We start from the raw sequence: 17,256 nt of genomic DNA, 5'->3' as shown, positions 1-17,256 counted from the left end.
GATAGAGTGGCAGATATAGGGTGTTTTGGTCGAGGCGGTGTGCAAAGTGAGAGGGTTAGGGAAAATGATTTGGTAAACAGAGAAGAGGTAGTAAAAGCTTTGCGGAAGATGAAAGCCGGCAAGGCAGCAGGTTTGGATGGTATTGCAGTGGAATTTATTAAAAAAGGGGGTGAGTCTATTATTGACTGGTTGGTAAGGTTATTTAATGTATGTATGACTCATGGTGAGGTGCCTGAGGATTGGCAGAATGCTTGCATAGTGCCATTGTACAAAGGCAAAGGGGATAAGAGTGAGTGCTCAAATTACAGAGGTATAAGTTTGTTGAGTATTCCTGGTAAACTATATGGGAGGTATTGATTGAGAGGGTGAAGGCATGTACAGAGCATCAGATTGGGGAAGAGCAGTGTGGTTCCGGAAGTGGTAGAGGATGTGTGGATCAGGTGTTTGCTTTGAAGAATGTATGTGAGAAATACTTAGAAAAGCAAATGGATTTGTATGTAGCATTTATGGATCTGGAGAAGGCATATGATAGAGTTGATAGAGATGCTCTATGGAAGGTATTAAGAATGTGTGGTGTGGGAGGCAAGTTGTTAGAAGCAGTGAAAAGTTTTTATCGAGGATGTAAGGCATGTATACGTGTAGGAAGAGAGGAAAGTGATTGGTGCTCAGTGAATGTAGGTTTGCGGCAGGGGTGTGTGATGTCTCCATGGTTGTTTAATTTGTTTATGGATGGGGCTGTTAGGGAGGTGAATGCAAGAGTTTTGGAAAGAGGAGCAAGTATGAAGTCTGTTGTGGATGAGAGAGCTTGGGAAGTGAGTCAGTTGTTGTTCACTGATGATACAGCGCTGGTGGCTGATTCATGTGAGAAACTGCAGAAGCTGGTGACTGAGTTTGGTAAAGTGTGTGAAAGAAGAAAGTTAAGAGTAAATGTGAATAAGAGCAAGGTTATTAGGATAAGTAGGGTTGAGGGTCAAGTCAATTGGGAGGTAAGTTTGAATGGAGAAAAACTGTAGGAAGTAAAGTGTTTTAGATATCTGGGAGTGGATCTGGCAGCGGATGGAACCATGGAAGCGGAAGTGAATCATAGGGTGGGGGAGGGGGCGAAAATCCTGGGAGCCTTGAAGAATGTGTGGAAGTCGAGAACATTATCTCGGAAAGCAAAAATGGGTATGTTTGAAGGAATAGTGGTTCCAACAATGTTGTATGGTTGCGAGGCATGGGCTATGGATAGAGTTGTGTGCAGGAGGTTGGATGTGCTGGAAATGAGATGTTTGAGGACAATGTGTGGTGTGAGGTGGTTTGATCGAGTAAGTAATGTAAGGGTAAGAGAGATGTGTGGAAATAAAAAGAGTGTGGTTGAGAGAGCAGAAGAGGGTGTTTTGAAATGGTTTGGGCACATGGAGAGAATGAGTGAGGAAAGATTGACCAAGAGGATATATGTGTCGGAGGTGGAGGGAACGAGGAGAAGTGGGAGACCAAATTGGAGGTGGAAAGATGGAGTGAAAAAGATTTTGAGTGATCGGGGCCTGAACATGCAGGAGGGTGAAAGGCGGGCAAGGAATAGAGTGAATTGGATCGATGTGGTATACCGGGGTTTACGTGCTGTCAGTGGATTGAATCAGGTCATGTGAAGCGTTTGGGGTAAACCATGGAAAGTTGTGTGGGGCCTGGAAGTGAAAAGGGAGCTGTGGTTTCGGGCATTATTGCATGACAGCTACAGATTGAGTGTGAACGAATGGGGCCTTTGTTGTCTGTTCCTAGCGCTACCTCACACACATGAGGGGGGAGGGGGATGGTATTCAATGTGTGGCGAGGTGGCGATGGGAATGAATAAAGGCAGACAGTGTGAATTGTGTGCATGGGTATATATGTATGTGTCTGTGTGTGTATATATATGTGTACATTGAGATGTGTAGGTATGTCTATTTGCGTGTGTGGACGTGTATGTATATACATGTGTATGGGGGTGGGTTGGGCCATTTCCTTTGTCTGTTTCCTTGCGCTACCTCGCAAACACGGGAGACAGCGACAAAGCAAAATAAATAAATAAATAAATAAATAAATATTTAAGAGAAAATTCCTCATCCACATACTTAAAGTCAATTTTGATATGGCTACTTTTCAGTTTTCTGTGTTTAAATTGTTTCTCTTTCTTTTCAGGTTTTAAGTGTAGCAGCTGATCTGTGTAAGGATGAGGATTGTCACCGTGTGATTTCTGCCACGTTATCTCATTTTGGATGCCTCAACATTTTGGTCAATAGTGCTGGTAAAGAAAGTGATATATGTGCTACACATTAACCTAGACAGTGAAACCTTCATGGCTTACAAGTTTTGATAGACCTCTGTATCAGTAAATATTTTTCTGTTCGTGAAGTGAGTTGTTTCATTGCATAATGGCATATGTAAGAAGCTATCATCAGATGATCAAATTGTCTCTGTGCAAAGTCAGTACATAATCGAACTCAGACTATTTGGTGAGCCACATGAAATATAGGAAGCATGAGTAGCATATATCATGGGATAAATGAGAAAGAATAGAAATTTGTGAGGATGATAATGGTAGATGGTTCTTGGTTTTTCTTTGTTTTCCTGTTTCAGGTCTCATTCATAGAGGTGGCATTGAAACAATCAGTATGGAAGACTACGACCAGCTGATGAACATTAACACCCGCTCAGTGTTCTTAATGATGAAATTGTCCCTGCCTCATCTTTTAGCGAGTAAAGGAAATATTGTTAACATATCTTCCGTAACAGGATTAAGAGCGGTAAGTGAACCATACTTGATGAATTATGATGTATGAGAGGCAAGTGTTTTGGGAGCAGCTGAATGAGTGTGTTAGTGGTTTTGATGCACGAGACCGGGTTATAGTGATGGGTGATTTGAATGCAAAGGTGAGTAATGTGGCAGTTGAGGGAATAATTGGTATACATGGGGTGTTCAGTGTTGTAAATGGAAATGGTGAAGAGCTTGTAGATTTATGTGCTGAAAAAGGACTGATGATTGGGAATACCTGGTTTAAAAAGCGAGATATACATAAGTACACTTATGTAAGTAGGAGAGATGGCCAGAGAGCGTTATTGGATTACGTGTTAATTGACAGGCGTGCGAAAGAGAGACTTTTGGATGTTAATGTGCTGAGAGGTGCAACTGGAGGGATGTCTGATCATTATCTTGTGGAGGCTAAGGTGAAGATTTGTATGGGTTTTCAGAAAAGAAGAGTGAATGTTGGGGTGAAGAAGGTGGTGAGAGTAAGTGAGCTTGGGAAGGAGACCTGTGTGAGGAAGTACCAGGAGAGACTGTGTACAGAATGGAAAAAGGTGAGAACAATGGAAGTAAGGGGAGTGGGGGAGGAATGGGATGTATTTAGGGAGTCAGTGATGGATTGCGCAAAAGATGCTTGTGGCATGAGAAGAGTGGGAGGTGGGTTGATTAGAAAGGGTAGTGAGTGGTGGGATGAAGAAGTAAGAGTATTAGTGAAAGAGAAGAGAGAGGCATTTGGACGATTTTTGCAGGGAAAAAATGCAATTGAGTGGGAGATGTATAAAAGAAAGAGACAGGAGGTCAAGAGAAAGGTGCAAGAGGTGAAAAAAAGGGCAAATGAGAATTGGGGTGAGAGAGTGTCATTAAATTTTAGGGAAAATAAAAAGATGTTCTGGAAGGAGGTAAATAAAGTGCGTAAGACAAGGGAGCAAATGGGAACTTTAGTGAAGGGCGCAAATGGGGAGGTGATAACAAGTAGTGGTGATGTGAGAAGGAGATGGAGTGAGTATTTTGAAGGTTTGTTGAATGTGTCTGATGATAGAGTGGCAGATATAGGGTGTTTTGGTCGAGGTGGTGTGCAAAGTGAGAGGGTTAGGGAAAACGATTTGGTAAACAGAGAAGAGGTAGTGAAAGCTTTGCGGAAGATGAAAGCCGGCAAGGCAGCAGGTTTGGATGGTATTGCAGTGGAATTTATTAAAAAAGGGGGTGACTGTATTGTTGACTGGTTGGTAAGGTTATTTAATGTATGTATGACTCATGGTGAGGTGCCTGAGGATTGGAGGAATGCGTGCATAGTGCCATTGTACAAAGGAAAAGGGGATAAGAGTGAGTGCTCAAATTACAGAGGTATAAGTTTGTTGAGTATTCCTGGTAAATTGTATGGGAGGGTATTGATTGAGAGGGTGAAGGCATGTACAGAGCATCAGATTGGGGAAGAGCAGTGTGGTTTCAGAAGTGGTAGAGGATGTGTGGATCAGGTGTTTGCTTTGAAGAATGTATGTGAGAAATACTTAGAAAAGCAAATGGATTTGTATGTAGCATTTATGGATCTGGAGAAGGCATATGATAGAGTTGATAGAGATGCTCTGTGGAAGGTATTAAGAATATATGGTGTGGGAGGCAAGTTGTTAGAAGCAGTGAAAAGTTTTTATCGAGGATGTAAGGCATGTGTACGTGTAGGAAGAGAGGAAAGTGATTGGTTCTCAGTGAATGTAGGTTTGCGGCAGGGGTGTGTGATGTCTCCATGGTTGTTTAATTTGTTTATGGATGGGGTTGTTAGGGAGGTAAAGGCAAGAGTTTTGGAAAGAGGGGCAAGTATGAAGTCTGTTGGGGATGAGAGAGCTTGGGAAGTGAGTCAGTTGTTGTTCGCTGATGATACAGCGCTGGTGGCTGATTCATGTGAGAAACTGCAGAAGCTGGTGACGGAGTTTGATAAAGTGTGTGGAAGAAGAAAGTTAAGAGTAAATGTAAATAAGAGCAAGGTTATTAGGTACAGTAGGGTTGAGGGTCAAGTAAATTGGGAGGTGAGTTTGAATGGAGAAAAGCTGGAGGAAGTGAAGTGTTTTAGATATCTGGGAGTGGATCTGGCAGCGGATGGAACCATGGAAGCAGAAGTGGACCATAGGGTGGGGGAGGGAGCGAAAATTCTGGGAGCCTTGAAGAATGTGTGGAAGTCGAGAACATTATCTCGGAAAGCAAAAATGGGTATGTTTGAAGGAATAGTGGTTCCAACAATGTTGTATGGTTGCGAGGCGTGGGCTATGGATAGAGTTGTGCGCAGGAGGATGGATGTGCTGGAAATGAGATGTCTGAGGACAATGTGTGGTGTGAGGTGGTTTGATCGAGTAAGTAACGTAAGGGTGAGAGAGATGTGTGGAAATAAAAAGAGCGTGGTTGAGAGAGCAGAAGAGGGTGTTTTGAAATGGTTTGGGCACATGGAGAGAATGAGTGAGGAAAGGTTGACCAAGAGGATATATGTGTCGGAGGTGGAGGGAACGAGGAGAAGAGGGAGACCAAATTGGAGGTGGAAAGATGGAGTGATTTATATATCATCTGTCATATATGTAGGTAGTAGGAGGTAAGAAGTGGGAATGTGTGAACACTTTTGTGTTCTGATGTCTCAGAATTTTCGTGAACTTTGGATATAATGTGTCCAAAGATTTAGAACTGCCCATGAAATCCATTGTTACATAGGAATTCAAACAGCAACAGACCACTGGGTTCTTTTAGGGCTGTTTTTGATAGTGAGTCAGTAGATTTATTTCATGGTTTGAAATGCTTACTCTACAGCATCTTGTGTTTTGACTTTATTTGGGCTTACTCCCTACCCAACACACTGCTATCCAATATACTTTCACATACAGTGCTGTGCATCTGGTGGCAAATCTCAAAATGCTTGCTGTAATGGTAATGCTACTACTCTCTAAGTTTATTGTTTGGGATACATAGTATTAAAGAGAAACAACTTGCAAACAAATTGTTGTGAAAAAAGTGTTAGACCAAAAAAGGTATTGGAAATCTCTTAAGTATCATAAACATTTACACGTTAGTGGTATTATGCATTTCAGAAAATGTGCTGTAAAGGTGATGTTATCATCAGATTTAATATTTGATTTACATTGTATTATGAATGAATTAATGAACAATGAATTCTTGTGAAATTAAGGAATTGTGCACTAAAAGCAGTGTCACAGACTGATGATTATTGTAAACACATATGTGCAGATGGTAACTGGCTTTGCATGCTCTTTTCACATTAAGAGTATTGGTAGAGCTCAGCTCCTGGTCCATGAAAGTCTTAAAAAAGTGTAAGGAAGTGATTACAAGACATGTAAATGAGAATAAAAGTAGACTATGAGAGGGGGTGATTATCAGTGTACTCGCACCTGTCAGCAAGAGGAGTGAGGATAAGAGAGGAATCCTTTCAGAGGAATTGAATGAGTACCTAGGCAAATCTTCTGCGAAGATTCAAGTTCTCATGGTGGGTGATTTGAATGCAGAAGTGGATGTAAGCAAACTAATCTAGTAACACTGTGTGAAAAAAAGTTACCAGTTTTGTATTTTATAAACTGTAAACGAAACTTGTTGTAGTAGGATGCAAAAGAAATGCAATCAAATTTCAATGCATTTAAACATAGAAAATATGTTGATCATGTTATTGAAGAGTATTATTCTACTTTGTCACTGTCTCCCGCGTTAGCGAGGTAGCACAAGGAAACAGACGAAAGAATGGCCCAACCCACCCACATACACATGTATGTACATACATGTTCACACAGCAAATATACATACCTATACATCTCGCCGTATACATACATATACTCACACAGACATATACATATAAACACATGTACATAATTCATACTGTCTGCCTTTATTCATTCCCATCGCCACCCTGCCACACATGAAATAACAACCCCCTCCCCCCGCATGTGTGTAAGGTAGTGCTAGGAAATGACAACAAAGGCCACATTCATTCACACTCAGTCTCTAGCTATCATGTATAATGCACCGAAACCACAGCTCCCTTTCCACATCCAGGCCCCACAGAACTTTCCATGGTTTACCCCAGACACTTCACATACCCTGGTTCAGTCCATTGACAGCACATCAACCCTAGTATACCACATCGTTCCAATTCTTTCTATTCCTTACACTCCTTTCACCCTCCTGCACATTCAAGCCCCGATCACTCAAAATCTTTTTCATTCCATCTTTCCAACTCCAATTTGGTCTCCCACTTCTCCTCGTTCCCTCCACCTCTGACACATATATCCTCTTGGTCGATCTTTCCTCACTCATTCTCTCCATGTGACCAACCATTTCAAAACACCCTCATGTGCTTTCTCAACTACACTCTTTTTATTACCACACATCTCTCTTACCCTATTATTACTTACTTGATCAAACCACCTCACACCACATACTCTCCTCAGGCATCTCATTTCCAGCACATCCACCCTCCTCCACACAACTCTATCTATAGCCCACGCCTCGCAACCATATAACATTGTTGAAACCACTATTCCTTCAAACATGCCCATTTTTGCTTTCCGAGATAATGTTCTCGACTTCCAAACATTCTTCAACGCTCCCAGAACTTTCGCCCCCTCCCCCACCTTATGATTCACTTCCGCTTCCATGGTTCCATCCGCTGCCAAATCGACTCCCAGATATCTAAAACGCTTCCCATCCTCCAGTTTTTCTCCATTCAAACGTACCTCCCAATTCACTTGTCCCTCAACCCTACTGTACCTAATAACCTTTCTCTTATTTACATTTGCTCTCAGCTTTCTTCTTTCACACACTTTACCAAACTCAGTCACCAGCTTCTGCAGTTTCTCACACGAATCAGTGACCAGTGCTGTATCATCAGCGAACAACAGCTGACTCACTTCCCAAGCTCTCTCATCCACAACAGACTGCATACTTGCCCCTCTTTCCAAAACTCTTGCATTCACTTCCCTAACAACCTCATCCATAAACAAATTAAACAATTATGGAGACATCACGCACCCCTTCCGCAAACCAACATTCATTGAGAACCAATCATTTTCCTCTCTTCCTACAGGTACACATGCCTTACATCCTCAATAAAAACTTTTCATTGCTTCTAACAACTTGCCTCCCACACTATATATTCTTAATACCTTCCACAGAGCATCTCTATCAACTCTATATCATATGCCTTCTCCAGATCCATAAATGCTACAAACAAATGCATTTGCTTTTTTAAGTTTTTCTCACATACATTCGCTCAGAGCAAACACCTGATCCACACATCCTCTACCACTTCTGAAACCACACTGCTCTTCCCCAATCTGATGCTCTGTACATGCCTTCACCCTCTCAGTCAGTATCCTCCCATATAATTTCCCATGAATACTCAACAAACTTATACCTCTGTAATTTGAGCACACACTTTTATCCCCTTTGCCTTTGTACAATGGCACAATGCAAGCATTCCGTCAATCCTCAGGCACTTCACCACGAGTCATACATACATTAAATAACCTTACCAACCAGCCAGCAATACAGTCACCCCCTTTTTTTAAGAATTTCCACTGCAATACCATCTAAACCCGCTGCCTTGCCGGCTTTCATCTTCTGCTCAGCTTTTACCACCTCTTCTCTGTTTACTAAATCATTTTCCCTAACCCTCTCACTTTGCACACCACCTCGACCAAAACACCCTATATCTGCCACTCTATCATCAAACACATTCAAGAAACCTTCAAAATACTCACTCCATCTCCTTCTCACATCACCACTTCTTGTTATCACTTCCCCACTTGCCCCCTTCACTGAAGTTCCCATTTGTTCCCTTGTTTTACGCACTTTATTTACCTCCTTCCAAAACATCTTTTTATTCTCCCTAAAATTTGATGATACTCTCTCACCCAACTCTCATTTGCCCTCTTTCTCACCTCTTGCACCTTTCTCTTAACGTCCTGCCTCTTTCTTTTATACATCTCCCACTCATTTGCATTATTTCCCTGCAAAAATCGTCCAAATGCCTCTCTCTTCTCTTTCACTAAAAATCTTACTTCTTCATCCCACCACTCACTACCCTTTCTAATCTGCCCACCTCCTACGCTTCACATGCCACAAGCATCTTTTGCGCAAGCCATCACTGCTTTCCTAAATACATCCCATTCCTCCCCCACTCCCCTTACGTCCTTTGTTCTTACCTTTTTCCATTCTGTATTCAGTCTCTCCTGGTACTTCCTCACACAAGTCTCCTTCCCAAGTTCACTTGCTCTCACCACTCTTTTCACCCCAACATTCTCTCTTCTGAAAACCTCTACAAATCTTCACCTTTGCCTCCTCAAGATAATGATCGGACATCCCTCCAGTTGCACCTTTCAGCACATTAACATCCAAAAGTCTCTCTTTCACACGCCTATCAATTAACACATAATCCAATAATGCCCTCTGGCCATCTCTCCTACTTACATACGTATACTTATGTATGTCTCTCTTTTTAAACCAGGTATTCCCAATCACCAGTCCTTTTTAAGCACATAAATCTACAAGCTCTTCACCATTTCCATTTACAACACTGAACACCCCATGTACACCAATTATTCCCTCAACTGCCACATTACTCACCTTTGCATTCAAATCACCCATCACTATAACCCAGTCTCATGCATCAAAACTACTAACACACTCGCTCAGCTGCTCCCAAAATGCTTGCCTCTCATGATCTTTCTTCTCATGCCCAGGTGCATATGCACCAATAATCACCCATCTCTCTCCATCCACTTTCAGTTTTACCCATATCAATCTAGAGTTTACTTTCTTACACTCTATCATATACTCGAACCATTCCTCTTTCAGGAGTAGTGCTACTCCTTCCCTTGCTCTAGTCCTCTCACTAACCCCTGAATTTACTCCAGCATGGTGTTTCTTAGAGATAGCTGTGTTTTTCACTGGTATATGAATATATTTAAAATTGTAAGAGTTGATACAGATTTTTATACAACTTGAAATACTGAGATTCACAGGGTTGCAAAGAAAACTACTGAAGAGTTAAGGAGTTAAAATACCCAGGATCTTTAAAAACTTTGAAAAGGCTGAAAGTATGCTTAGGTTTTCCACATTTATTTTGGTAGCTAGTACTGTTAAATGCCAGTGTAACTTGTTAGTAAGTTATTTACTAAGTCATTATTTTCTGATTGTGAAAGTGTACTTATTCAGTTTCCAGGTGTTGTAGCTTATAATATGAGCAAGGCTGCCCTTGATCAGTTAACCCGCACTGTGGCTTTAGAAGTGGCAAGTCGTGGTGTGCGTGTTAATGCTGTCAATCCTGGAGTAATAATTACTGAAATTCACAAAAGAGGAGGAATGAATGAAGAAGCCTATGCAAAGGTAAGCATCTTTTATGAAGATGTATGAACTATAGAAAATGATTGAAAGAATAGTGTATATTATTGATAACTGTAGTTTTGTAGCTGCCACTAAATGATGATATTGATCAAGAAACAAGTGTATGTGTAAGTGCGAGCATTGAGGCTTGAAAGTGTGATTTTTTGCATGCATATATGAAATACTTGAGTAATTCAAGTTCTTTCATTAGAGGAGACTTGTTATATGTTGGAGTGTGTAAATTTACAAAATATCTTTCTTCAACTATGTAAACTCCTTCCATGAGATTGTGGCATCCTCTCACCCATAAGCTGAGATCCTCTACTAAGGGGATCTCAAAATGCACCATTGGGAAGGTTGAATTCCTCCTGTTTGGATGATGGAGGATTGAAATCCTCACGTTCCCCATTCTCAGTGATCAAGAGCAGATTATCTCCCACCCTATCCATATTCCTGACTGTTGTGACCATTCTAATATTTGAGAAATTTTTTTCACTTGTAATACATCCTGCTTCTAAGTGTAAATCTTGGCATCTCAACAGCACCACCTGGAATCATTTATGAAATTTCTTTTCCAATTGCCATCTGTTATGTGCTTTTGATTTTTTTTTTTACTTTGGGTAAATTACTGTTTCATATTTTCTGATGTTTTTGTGTATGCCAAATACATAATAGAGGTAAGTTTGCATTTATCCTCTTTTCCTTCGAGACAAACTCTTCTCTTAATCCATGGTTCAACCATTCCTATTCTGAGGCCATTCAGGCAAGGGACCAGGCATATTGGGCCCACAGCCTTAGGCATCTTGAATCTCACAGTCTTCTCTCTGATCACCAATATGGTTTCCATAAGGTGAGATCCACTGGTGATATATTTCCTATCTTGCTAATGTTTGGTCATCACCCTTGAAAGACTTTGGGGAATCCTATGTAGTTACCTTCAATATATCCAAAGCTTTTGACAGGATGTTGTATCGTGGTCTCATCTTTAAGCTCCCCTCACTCACTCTGCTTCATCTTTAGCCATTTTCTGTCCATGTTGTTGATGGATTTAGCCTCCCACCCCCTATTTTCCATCAACAGTGGTGTTTGTCCTGTCCCCTACACTTTGTCTCTTTTGTCAGTGATTTCTTCTCTTCCACAAATAACCAAATGCAGTCATACGCTGATGACTCGATGCTGCATTCCTTCATATTCTTCAATTCTGCTCCTTCTCTCATCTTGTTCAGACACAACTTCTTCAATAAGCCCAGAATTGGACTGGACCTCATTTAGGTAGAGGAGATCTTCTAAAGTTTAATGCCTCTAAGACCCAGTTTCTACCCATCTCTGTCAAAAATTCCTCACAACTTTCCTCTTTTCTTTAACATTTTCGTAATTTCACCTCTTGACTCAGTGGACATACTTGGTATGCCTCAAAGAAACTGGGAGTCCTGTTTAAGATATCGTGATTTCTTTTCTTCTGAACAGTTGCTCTGCTTATACAAATGATTGGTGCACCTTCATATGGAGTATTGCTATGATATCTGGGGTGGTTCTACCTCTTCATCCTTAATTGACACAGTCAATTCAAATGTGTTTTGATTTAAAACTTGACCTGCTTACCCCTGCTGCAATGGTGGTTCATTTTCCCTCTTCTATTGGTATTACTTTAGATTTTGCTCCCAAGAGTTTGCTGCTTTTGTGCTCCCACCACTAAGTAGACCACACAATACTTGGCAGGCTATTGTGTTTCATGATTATTGTGTGGTTGTTGGTAACTTGTGTGGACATTTGATAATGGTTTCTTTCCACACTTTGAAGCTTTGGAACTTGTCTTTTTCCCAATAACTATGATGTAACTCATTGTAAAAGATAGGTTTTTCACTTTTCAAAATTTGTTAATACTTTACTTCTCTTTTTCCCTTTCATAATCCTGTATATTTCAACTTAGGTTCAGTCTTGATGTGGACATTTGTCTGTGACTGAAGCCTCCAACATAAAGAAGAAAAAAATACTGTACACCAGGAGTGGGAGCTCTGCACTCATGGAGTCTTAAGTTTAAAAGAAGGCTGGAGGATGGCTCATTTAGACAATACATTATGGGAAGAGTGACAATAGGGGAGAAATCATAATGGTGTTAATTTTATGATGATTCTCTAAGGCATTGTAATGATCTGCAACAAAAGTAGAGTGATAATGAAGGAACATTTAGAATGGTACATGAAGCAGTAAAATGCTTACTTCTCAGAAATGGTAAGGTACTAATAATGGGGGATTTCAATTATGAAAAGATAGCCTGGGAGCACTGAGGTTCTCTTGGTGATAGGGAATTATGGAAACACAAATTTTAATGTATGCAGGAAAGTTTCTTCTAACATCAAATCAGTGAGCACTCTAGGATGAGAAGGACTGATACACCATCATTGCTAGATCTTATCTTTACACTTATGAGTATGGATAATGAGAAAAAGTATGATGACATTCCTGCTGGAAAAAGTGGTCATACAATGCTGGGGATACGGGAGAAAGAATACTTCCCACACATTCCCCACGTGTCGTAGAAGGCGACTAAAGGGGACTGGGGTGGGGGGCTAGAAACCCTCCCCTCCTTGTATATTAACTTTCTAAAAGGGGAAACAGAAGATGGAGACACGCGGGGAGTGCTCATCCTCCTCGAAGGCTCAGATTGGGGTGTCTAAATGTATGTGGATGTAACCAAGATGAGAAAAAAGGAGAGATGGGTAGTATGTTTGAGGAAAGGAACCTGGATGTTTTGGCTCTAAGTGAAATGAAGCTCAAGGGTAAAGGGGAAGAGTGGTTTGGGAATGTTTTGGGAGTAAAGTCAGAGGTTGGTGAGAGGACAAGAGCAAGGGTAGGAGTAGCACTGCTCCTGAAACAGGAGTTGTGGGAGTATGTGAGAGACTGTGTGAAAGTAAATTCTAGATTGATATGGGTAGAACTGAAAGTGGATGGTAAGAGATGGGTGATTATTGGTGCCTATGCACCTGGTCATGAGAAGAAAGATCATGAGAGGCAAATGTTTTGGGAGTAGTTGAGTAAGTGTGTCAGCAGTTTTGATGCACGAGACTGGGTTATAGTGATGGGTGATTTGAATGCAAAGGTGAGTAATGTGGCAGTTGAGGGATTAATTGGTGTACATGGGGTGTTCAGTGTTGTAAATGGAAATTGTGAAGAGCTTGTAGATTTGTGTGCTGATAAAGGACTGGTGATTGGGAATATGTGGTTTAAAAAGAGAGATATACATAAGTATACGTATGTAAGTAGGAGAGATGGCCAGAGAGCATTATTGGAATATGTGTTAATTGATAGGCGCAGGAAAGGGAGACTTTTGGATGTTAATGTGCTGAGAGGTGCAACTGGAGGGATGTCTGATCATTATCTTGTGTAGGCAAAGGTGAAGATTTGTAGAGGTTTTCAGAAAAGAAGAATGTTGAGGTGAAGAGAGTGGTGAGAGTAAGTGAGCTTGGGAAGAAGACTTGTGTGAGGAAGTACGAGGAGAGACTGAGTACAGATTGGAAAAAGGTGAGAATGAAGGAGGTAAGGGGAGTGGGGGAGGAATGGGATGTATTTAGTGAAACAGTGTTGGCTTGTGCAAAAGATGCTAGTGGCATGAGAAGTGTGGGAGGTGGGTAGATTAGAAAGGGTAGTGGTGAGTGGTGGGATGAAGAAGTAAGATTATTAGTGAAAGAGAAAAGAGAGGCATTTGGATGATTTTTGCAGGGAAATAGTGCAAATGACTGTGAGATGTATAAAAGAAGGAGGCAGGAGGTCAAGAGAAAGGTACAAGAATTGAAAAAGAGGGCAAATGAGAGTTGGGGTGAGAGAGTATCATCAAATTTTAGGGAGAATAAAAAGATGTTTTGGAAGGAGGTAAATAAAGTGTGTAAGACAAGAGAACAAATGGGAACATCGGTGAAGGGGGCTAATGGGGAGGTAATAACAAGTAGTGATGATGTGAGAAGGAGATGGACTGAGTATTTTGAAGGTTTGTTGAATGTGTTAGATGATAGAGTGGCAGTTTCAAGGTGTTTTGGTCGAGGTGGTGTGCGAAGTGAGAGTGTTAGGGAGAATGATTTGGTAAAGAGAGAAGAGGTAGTAAAAGCTTTGCGGAAGATGAAAGCCAGCAAGGCAGCGGGTTTGGATGGTATTGCAGTGGAATTTATTAAAAAAGGGGGTGACTGTGTTGTTGACTGGTTCGTAAGGATATTTGATGTATGTATGGCTCATCGTGAAGTGCCTGAGATTGGCGGAATGCATGCATAGTGCCATTGTACAAAGGCAAAGGGGATAAAGGTGAGTGTTCAAATTACAGAGGTATAAGTTTGTTGAGTATTCCTGGGAAATTGTATGGGAGGGTATTGATTGAGAGGGTGAAGGCATGTACAGAGCATCTGATTGGGGAAGAGCAGTGTGGTTTCAGAAGTGGTAGAGGATGTGTGGATCAGGTGTTTGCTCTGAAGAATGTATGTGAGAAATACTTAGAAAAACAAATGGATTTGTATGTAGCATTTATGGATCTGGAGAAGGCATATGATAGAGTTTAATAAGAGATGCTCTGTGGAAGGTATTAAGAATATATGGTGTGGGAGGCAAGTTGTTAGAAGCAGTGAAAAGTTTTTATCGAGGATGTAAGGCATGTGTACGAGTAGGAAGAGAGGAAAGTGATTGATTCTCAGTGAATGTCGGTTTGCAGCAGGGATGCATGATGCCACCATGGTTGTTTAATTTGTTTATGGATGGGGTTGTTAGGGAGGTGAATGCAAGAGTTTTGGAGAGGGGCAAGTATGCAATCTGTTGTGGATGAGAGAGCTTGGGAAGTGAGTCACTTGTTGTTCGCTGATGATACAGCGTTGGTGGCTGCTTCAGGTAAGAAACTGCAGATGCTGATGACTGTGTTTGGTAGAGTGTGTGAAAGAAGAGAGTTGAGAGTAAATGTGAATAAGAGCATGGTTATTGGGTACAGTAGGGTTGAGGGACAAGTCAATTGGGAGGTAAGTTTGAATGGAGAAAAACTGGAGGAAGTGAAGTGTTTTAGATATCTGGGAGTGGATTTAGCAGCAGATGGAACCATGGTAGTGGAAGTGAGTAACAGGGTAGGGGATGGGTGAAAGTTGAAAAATGTGAGGAAGGCGAGAACATTATCTCAGAAAGCAAAAATGGGTATGTTTGAAGGGATAGTGGTTCCAACAATGTTATATGGATGCAAGGCGTGGGCTATAGATAGGGTTGTGCGGAGGAGGGTGGATGTGTTGGAAATGAGATTTTTGAGGACAATATGTGGTGTGACGTGGTTTGATTGAGTAAGTAATGAAAGGGTAAGAGAGATGTGTGGTAATAAAAAGAATGTGGTTGAGAGAGCAGAAGAGGGTGTTTTGAAATGGTTTGTTGACATGGAGAGAATGAATGAGGAAAGATTGACAAAGAGGATATATGTGTCAGAGGTGGAGGGAACGAGAAGTGGGAGACCAAATTGTAGGTGGAAGAGGGAGTGAAAAAGATTTTGAGTGATCGGGGCGTGAACCTGCAGGAGGGTGAAGTGAAAGGCTTGCTAGGAATATAGTGAATGTGAACGATGTGTTATACCGGGGTCGACGTGCTGTCAGTGGATTGAACCATTGCATGTGAAGCATCTGGGGTATACCATGGAAAGTTTTGTGGGGCCTGGATGTAGAAAGGGAGCTGTGGTTGCGGTGCATTATACATGATAGCTAGAGACTGAGTGTGAACGAATGTGGCCTTTGTTGTCTTTTCCTAGCGCTACCTCGCGTGCACGCAGGGGAGGTGGTTGTCATTTCATTTGTGGCGGGGTGGTGACGGGAATGAATAAGGGCAGCAAGTATGAATTATGTGGTAGAGGATGTGTGGATCAGGTGTTTGCTTTGAAGAATGTATGTGAGAAATACTTAGAAAAGCAAATGGATTTGTATGTAGCATTTATGGATCTAGAGAAGGCATATGATAGAGTTGATAGAGATGCTCTGTGGAAGGTATTAAGAATATATGGTGTGGGAGGCAAGTTGTTAGAAGCAGTGAAAAGTTTTTATCGAGGATGTAAGGCATGTGTACGTGTAGGAAGAGAGGAAAGTGATTGGTTCTCAGTGAATGTAGGTTTGCGGCAGGGGTGTGTGATGTCTCCATGGTTGTTTAATTTGTTTATAGATGGGGTTGTTAGGGAGGTGAATGCAAGAGTTTTGGAAAGAGGGGCAAGTATGAAGTCTGTTGTGGATGAGAGAGCTTGGGAAGTGAGTCAGTTGTTGTTCGCTGATGATACAGCGCTGGTGGCTGATTCATGTGAGAAACTGCAGAAGCTGGTGACTGAGTTTGGTAAAGTGTGTGAAAGAAGAAAGTTAAGAGTAAATGTGAATAAGAGAAAGGTTATTAGGTACAGTAGGATTGAGGGTCAAGTCATTTGGGAGGTAAGTTTGAATGGAGAAAAACTGGAGGAAGTAAAGTGTTTTAGATATCTGGGTGTGGATCTGGCAGCGGATGGAACCATGGAAGCGGAAGTGAATCATAGGGTGGGGGAGGGGGCGAAAATTCTGGGAGCCTTGAAGAATGTGTGGAAGTCGAGAACATTATCTCGGAAAGCAAAAATGGGTATGTTTGAAGGAATAGTGGTTCCAACAATGTTGTATGGTTGCGAGGCGTGGGCTATGGATAGAGTTGTGCGCAGAGGTTGGATGTGCTGGAAATGAGATGTTTGAGGACAATGTGTGGTGTGAGGTGGTTTGATCGAGTAAGTAACGTAAGGGTAAGAGAGATGTGTGGAAATAAAAAGAGCGTGGTTGAGAGAGCAGAAGAGGGTGTTTTGAAATGGTTTGGTCACATGGAGAGACTGAGTGAGGAAAGATTGACCAAGAGGATATATGTGTCGGAGGTGGAGGGAACGAGGAGAAGTGGGAGACCAAATTGGAGGTGGAAAGATGGAGTGAAAAAGATTTTGTGTGATCGGGGCCTGAACATGCAGGAGGGTGAAAGGAGGGCAAGGAATAGAGTGAATTGGATCGATGTGGTATACTGGGGTTGACGTGCTGTCAGTGGATTGAATCAGGGCATGTGAAGCGTCTGGGGTAAACCATGGAAAGCTGTGTAGGTATATATATTTGCGTGTGTGGACGTATGTA

General features: G+C 41.6%; 1 protein-coding gene across 5 annotated transcripts in view; it reads left to right on the top strand.

Annotated features, from left to right (window-relative positions):
* The window catches only part of LOC139765353 (2,5-dichloro-2,5-cyclohexadiene-1,4-diol dehydrogenase LinX-like), a 95,415-nt gene that overhangs the window by 60,523 nt on the left and 17,636 nt on the right, over positions 1 to 17,256 (top strand). For all 5 annotated transcript variants that reach the window (XM_071692730.1, XM_071692731.1, XM_071692734.1 and 2 more), the window contains exons 3-5: positions 2,161 to 2,266; positions 2,599 to 2,765; positions 9,965 to 10,135. In XM_071692730.1, the coding sequence (XP_071548831.1) occupies positions 2,161 to 2,266; positions 2,599 to 2,765; positions 9,965 to 10,135 (444 nt within the window). The remainder of the gene's footprint in view (positions 1 to 2,160; positions 2,267 to 2,598; positions 2,766 to 9,964; positions 10,136 to 17,256) is intronic.

This window comes from Panulirus ornatus, chromosome 54 (assembly GCF_036320965.1).
Source record: "Panulirus ornatus isolate Po-2019 chromosome 54, ASM3632096v1, whole genome shotgun sequence".
Lineage (NCBI taxonomy): Eukaryota > Metazoa > Arthropoda > Malacostraca > Decapoda > Palinuridae > Panulirus > Panulirus ornatus.
Note: the sequence above shows the minus strand (reverse complement) of the source record. Positions and strands in the feature narration are given on the sequence as shown.